The sequence below is a fragment of the Salvelinus sp. IW2-2015 genome, linkage group LG14, assembly GCF_002910315.2.
Source record: "Salvelinus sp. IW2-2015 linkage group LG14, ASM291031v2, whole genome shotgun sequence".
NCBI lineage: Eukaryota > Metazoa > Chordata > Actinopteri > Salmoniformes > Salmonidae > Salvelinus > Salvelinus sp. IW2-2015.
The window spans coordinates 6,726,425-6,733,570 of NC_036854.1; the positions used below are offsets into that span (position 1 = coordinate 6,726,425).

Genomic DNA, 7,146 nt, shown 5'->3' on the forward strand with positions numbered 1-7,146 from the left:
GGAATATCATGTATATGGTAAATCATGTATATGTCATAAAATGTAGTTTTTAACCTTGTACGACAGCATGCCTTTTCATTTGGGACGATTATAAGGATATTCAGAGTTATGTAGTTATGAAAACTGGTTGTTTTGCAAATGTGGAACTTATAACACAGCTACTAATACTTGGAAGCTAAATCAAAGTCCAAGTATACAGATCTGATGATATTCTTGCATAAAAATGGAATATGAATGTGAATGTCTCTTTTGCGATTTGCCCAAATGTACCTGGTGACTTCACACTAAAAGTTTCGAGGTTCAGTCATACTTGAAGTTATCCATCTGAAACATTGCACATACACTGCTGTCATCTTGTGGACAATATCGGAATTACAACCAGAGTGATGGCTATAACAGTGACCTTTCTCTTGCATTGCAAAGATGGTGGTAAAAAAATACTGGTAGTTTTTTTTCTTTGTATTTCCTTCAACCAGATATATTGTGTTATATTCTCCTACATTCAATTCACATTTCCACAAACTTCAAAGTGTTTCCTTTCAAATGGTACCAATAATATGCATATCCTTGCTTCAGGGCCTGAGCTACAGGCAGTTGGATTTGGGTATGTCATTTAGTCGAAAATTGAAAAAAATGGGGGCTATCCCTATTAAATAAAAACAACAACTGTTAACTATTTAATCTCGTGTTTTCTTTCTTTGTAATCTCTAGAACACTGTCGAGAGTGCAAAGCGCTTTCTCAAGACGTACCAGCCAGGAAAGTGGAACATTTCCTACACCAAGCTAAAGCCACAGAAACCTCAACCCAGGTATAGACTTGATATCCTTGCTACATCTTCACACAATTTAGAGGACTTGCCACCCACAGTTGTGCCTTTTACGCTTCTCTCAAATTAATTTATGTTTCATATAGGTGACCCCGTGATAATCAGTAAATTAAATGATGAATCAATCGATCAGTCAGCCATTTAGTCAGCCAGTCAGCCAATTTGACAATAACTAAGGGTCAAGTCCTAACAGTAGTGGCCATAAGGACACAACCACATTAGTAAAGAGAATTTGGAGAATTGGCATCACTGTAGGCCTACATCAGTATGATGTCATTTATGAGATCAAAGAAGCTCTCCACATGCTGTAGCTAGTGTGACCTTTTTCAGTGACACCGCGATCGCACACTCCTTCACGCCAAAGACAATTGGCCGTCTGGCCCGGGAGGTTGGCCTCTTCTCAGAGGAGGTGGAGCCCTACGGGACGACCCGAGCCAAAGTTCGTCTGGAGGCCTTGAACCGCCTCAAGACACAGCCTGATGGGAAATATTTGGTGGTCACAGGGTAAGGGTAGTAAAACTTGAAAGACTGGGCCCAATGGGACAGTATGCAATACTCTAGGTCACATCACATACCGATATGCAGTATGTGTACCAATTAACATTGGCACGGAAAGGTCATTATGAGCCTGTATGGGATATGCCCTGGCCTCTGTGCCCGGAAATGGCAAATGTTTTATGGCAAATGGCACAGCTTCGTATCTGTAAGTCCTTTGACTTCCTCCTTGCAGGATCACACCCACGCCACTGGGTGAGGGAACGACAACCACCACCCTGGGGTTGGCACAGGCCCTAGGGGCACACCTTCATGTCAACAGTTTTGCCTGTGTGCGCCAACCTAGCCGGGGCTCAAACTTTGGGGTCAAAGGTGAGTTTTTTTTACTAAACATACTGCTTGGTGTTTCTGTCTTTGAAATTATTTTGCCACTGGATTACCCAGTTGTTAATTTGTTTTAAGAAATATATCGATCCAACTAATTTATCTGACAAATCACATGCCTTTAACTGACGAATCAAAATAATCACAAGAAAGCATACTCAGTTGTTGTTGTGTAGTCTCATACACATGCACAAATCTTCCACATATAAAAAGCACATTATTTATGCAAAACTTAAAGTGAACCACGTGTTTGCATGTTAAGTTTCGGCCCTCAAAATGTACTCTGTATACCCCTTGTCATAAATCATTATTTATGGATATGTAAATAGTTTGTTAATGATTTATTAATAATTACTCCATTATTTGTAAAGACAGTTATACACACGTTTAAACAATTATAACATGTACTTTGATTATAACTTCTATGTAGGTGGTGCTGTTGGAGGTGGTTATTCCCAGGTCATTCCTATGGAAGGGGTAAGCACTTCCTCCTTTAGATACATCTATGTTCACATTTGAGAGCAGTCTTTTTAATCTGTTCTACCTCACTGATTCCAGGTCAGTCTCCACCTCAGCAGTGACACACACGCTGTCATGGCAGCCAGTAGCCTGGTGGTGGACACCGTCAATGCACGTGTGTTATCCGAGTCAACACAGTCAGATAAGGTAATAAAAAAACATCATGTTAGTCCCGATATTATTTGGTCTCTCTATTTCAAAAATCATATCTCAATTGTTCTTTACTTTGTTTACTAGGAAATGATGTGGTATGTGTGCTTTCTGTTACTTCAAAAGGCAAAACTTGCAAAACGGCATGATTTAAAATGGCATGTAAAAGTGCTCCTTTACATTACTCACACTAAAAACGAAAGGGATTCATTATAGAATGTTTTATTTTAATATAGAATTGTCTTCAAAAAGTATTCACACCTCTTGACTTTTTACACCTTTTGTTATGTTACAACGTGGGATTAAAATCTATTTAATTATGCTTTTTTTGTCAATGATCCACACACAATATGTCATGTGAAAGTGGAAAACAATTTTATGAAAAATACATCTTGAATAGATAAGTATTCAACCCCCTGAGTCAATACATGTTAGAATCTCCTTTTGCAGCTATTACAGCTGTGAGTGTTTTTGGGTAAGTCTAAGAGCTTTGCATACCTGGATTGTACAATATTTGCCCATTATTCTAATCAAAATTCTTCAAGCTCTGTCAAGTTGGTTGTTGATCATTGCCAGATAGCCATTTAAGTCTTGCCATAGATTTTCAAACCAATTTACAGTACCAGTCAAAAGTTTGGACACACCTACTCATTCCAGATTTTTACTCTTTTCTACATTGTAGAATAGTGAAGACATCAAAACTATGAAATAACACATATGGAATCATGTGGTAACCAAAAAAGTATTAAACAAATCAAAATATATTTTATATTTGAGATTCTTCAAAGTAGCCACCCTTTTCCTGTCACGTTCGTAATAAGGACGGGACCAAGGCGCAGCGTGTGCAAAATACATTCTCTTTTATTATTAGAGAAAAGGAAAAAAAAAACACGCAACGAACACTTTAACAAACTGAAACCAAAAAACAACAAACGATCGTGAAGCTAAAGACATAAGTGCACACACAAGCTACAAACGTACAACATAGACAATTACCCACAATAACCTAGTGCCTATGGCTGTCTTAAATATGGCTCCCAATCAGAGACAATTAATGACATCTGTCTCTGATTGAGAACCATTCAGGCAACCATAGACACAGCTAGACACCTACACTAAACACAAACCCATCTACTCTACTTAACCCCCTAAACCATACAACCACCCTAGACAATACAAAAACACATACATTCCCCATGTCACACCCTGACCTAACTAAAATAATAAAGGAAACAAAGAATACTAAGGCCAGGGCGTGACAGTACACCCCCCCAAAGGTGCGGACTCCGGCAGCAGAACCTGAAACAGAAGGGGAGGGTCCGGGGTGGCCCCCATCATGGCGGCGGCTCGGGCGCGGGACGAGGCCCCCACTCCACCATTGTCAATACCCACTTTGGTGGCGCCTCTGGAGCGGCGACCCTTGTAGCAAGTCCCGGACTGAACACCATCCCAGAGGGCGCCTCCGGACTGAGGGGTAGCTCCGGACTGAGGGACGGCAGCTCCGGACTGAGGGACGGCAGCTCCGGACTGAGGGACGGCTGCTCATGGCTGGCGGACGGATCTGGCTGCTCATGGCTGGCCGGCAGCAGAACCTGTAACAGAAGGGGAGGGTCCGGGGTGGCCCCCATCATTGGCGGCGGCTCGGGCGCGGGACGAGGCCCCCACTCCACCATTGTCAATACCCACTTTGGTGCGCCTCTGGGAGCGGCGACCCTTGTAGCAAGTCCCGGACTGAACACCATCCCAGAGGGCGCCTCCGGACTGAGGGGTAGCTCCGGACTGAGGCGACGGCAGCTCCGGACTGAAGGGACGGGCAGCTCCGGACTGGAGGGACTGGCCTGCTCATCGGGGCTGCGGACGGATCTGGCGCTGCTCATGGCTGGCGGACTGATTCGTGGCATGCTCATGCATGGCGGACGGATCTGGCTGCTCATGGCTGGCGGACGGAATCTGGCTGCTTCATGGCTGCGGACTAGATCTGGGACTGCTCATGGCTGGCGGAACGGATCTGGCTGCTCAGGCTGGCGGCACGGGATCTGCTGCATCAGGCTGGCGGACGGATCTGGCTGCTCATGCTGCGGCACGGCTTCTGGCTGATCCTGCTGGCGGACGGCTCTGGTGATCCTGTCTGGCGACGGCTCTGGCTGATCCTGTCTGGCGGACGGCTCTGGCTGATCCTGGCTGCGCGGGCGGCGTCTGGCTGATCCTGGCTGGCGGGCGCTTCTGGCTGATCCTAGGCTGGCGGCGGCTCTGGCTGATCCCTGGCTGGGCTGGCGGCTCTGGCTGATCCTGGGCTGGCTGGCGGCTCTGGCCTGATCCTGCGTGAGCTGGCGGCTCTGGAAGATCCTGGCTGCTGGCCGGCTCTGGAAGATCCTGGCTGACTGGGGGCTCTGGAAAGATCCCTGGACTGGCGGCTCTGAAGGATCCTGGCTGACTGGCGGCTCTGGAAGATCCTGGCGACTGGCGCTCTGGAAGATCCTGGCTGACATCGCGCTTCCTCTGGAAGATCCTGGCTGGACTGGCGGCTCTGACGGCTCGGGGGCAGACGGATGGCGCTCAGGACAGCCGCTGGGCAGACGGATGGCTCAGACGGCGCTGGGCAGACGGATGCTCAGATGGCGCTGGGCAGACGGATGGCTCAGATGGCGCTGGGCAGACGGATGGCTTCAAATGGCGCTGGGCAGACGGATGGCTTAAATGGCTCTGACAGACGGATGGCTCAGATGGCGCTGGGCAGACGGATGGCTCAGATGCGCTGGGCAGACGGATGGCTAGATGGCGCTGGCATACGATGGCCAGTGGCGCTGGGCATACGGATGGCTCAGATGGCGCTGGGCAGTTCAGGCGCCGCTGGGCAGACGGCAGGCTCTGGGCTGAGGCGCACTGTCGGCCTGGTGCGTTGGTGCCGGGGAACTGGTGGTACCGGGCTGGGACACGCATCCTCAGGGCTAGTGCGGGGAGAAGGAACAGGGCATACTGGGACCCTGGAGACGCCCATTAGGCCTAGTGCGTTGCGCCGGAACTGGTGGTACCGGGCTAGGGACACGCATCTCAGGGCTAGTGCGGGGAGAAGGAAAAGGGCATACTGGACCCTGGAGACGCACATTAGGCCTAGTGCGTGGTGCCGGAACTGGTGGTACCGGCCAGGGACACGCATCTCAAGGGCTAGTGCGGGGAGCAGCAACAGGACCGCACAGGACTCTGGAGATGCACAGGAGCTTGGTGCGTGGTGTAGCACAGGTGGTAATGGGCTGGAGACACGCACCACAGGGCTAGTGCGTGGAGGAGGAACAGGCTCTGGAGACGCACATGGAAGCCTGGTTGCTGGTGTAGCACTGGTGGTACTGGGCTGGGGCGGGGAGGTGGCGCCGGAAATACCGGACCGTGCAGGCGTACTGGCTCCCTTGAGCACTGAGCCTGCCCAACCTTACCTGGTTGTATGCTCTCCCCGTCGCCCGACCAGTGCGAGGAGGTGAATAACCCGCACCGGGCTATGTAGGCGAACCGGGACACCAATGCGTAAGGCTGGTGCCATGTAAGCCGCCCGAGGAACGCACTGTGACCAGATGCGTTGGGCTGGCTTCATGACATCCGCTCAATCCTCAATCTAGCCCTACCAGTGCGGGGAGGTGGAATAACCCGCACTGGGCTATGAACACGTACAGGAGACACCATGCGCTCTACTGCGTAACACGGTGTCTGCCCGTTACTCTCGCTCTCTACTGTAAGTACAGGGAGTATGGCGCAGGTCTCCTACCTGACTTCGCCACAACTCCCTTTCAGCCCCCTCCCCCCCAAAACATTTATTGGGTTGTACTCACGGGCTTCCAGCCTTGCTTCCGTGCTGCCTTCTCATATCGCCTCATCTCGGCTTTAGCTGCCTCCAGCCTCTTCACGAGGGAGGCGATATTCTCCCGGTTGTGCCCAAGGTCCCTTTCCATCTAATATCTCCTCCCATGTCCATGAATCCTGTGTAGGTGGGTCCTGTTGCTGTTTGACACGCTGCTTGGTCCTATGGTGGGTAATTCTGTCACGATCGTCTTGCTGAGAAGAGTGGGACCAAGGCGCAGCGTGTGCAAAAATATATTCTCTTTAATTATTAGAGAAAAGGAAAAAAAAAACACCAACGAACACTTTAACAAACTGAAACCAAAAAAAACAACAAACGATCGTTGAAGCTAAAGACGTAAGTGCACACACCAAGCTACAAACGTACAACATAAGACAATTACCCACAATAACCTATTGCCTATGGCTGTCTTAAATATGGCTCCCAATCAGAGACAATTAATGACATCTGTCTCTGATTGAGAACCATTCAGGCAACCATAGACACAGCTAGACACCTACACTAAACACAAAACCCATCTACTCTACTTAACCCCCTAAACCATACAACCACCCTAGACAATACAAAAACACATACATTCCCCATGTCACACCCTGAACTAACTAAATAATAAAGGAAACAAAGAATACAAGGCCAGGGCGTGACAGAGTTACACATCTTTATTTGAGTGAAACTTTCAACAAAAAACAATAAACAAGCAACGAAGCGTAACCTCAGTGGTGCTACAAGCACATACACAAATAATATCCCACAAACACAGGTGGGAAAAAATGGCTACCTAAAAATGATCCCCAATTAGAGGGGAATACCAGCTGCCTCTATTTGGGAACCATACAAACAACCAACATAGAAATATTGAACTAAGAACACCTACTACACCATAGAAAACCAAGGCTCTCTATCATCAGGGCGTGACAGTAC

The 7,146-nt window shown here is 48.3% G+C and overlaps 1 protein-coding gene across 6 annotated transcripts in view; it reads left to right on the forward strand.

The window, feature by feature from the left end:
- mthfd1a (methylenetetrahydrofolate dehydrogenase (NADP+ dependent) 1a, methenyltetrahydrofolate cyclohydrolase, formyltetrahydrofolate synthetase) overlaps nt 1–7,146 on the forward strand; it is a 66,559-nt gene that overhangs the window by 19,314 nt on the left and 40,099 nt on the right. For all 6 annotated transcript variants that reach the window (XM_070446484.1, XM_070446483.1, XM_024000544.3 and 3 more), the window contains 5 exons: nt 712–809; nt 1,158–1,331; nt 1,558–1,694; nt 2,137–2,183; nt 2,265–2,372. In XM_070446484.1, the coding sequence (XP_070302585.1) occupies nt 712–809; nt 1,158–1,331; nt 1,558–1,694; nt 2,137–2,183; nt 2,265–2,372 (564 nt within the window). The remainder of the gene's footprint in view (nt 1–711; nt 810–1,157; nt 1,332–1,557; nt 1,695–2,136; nt 2,184–2,264; nt 2,373–7,146) is intronic.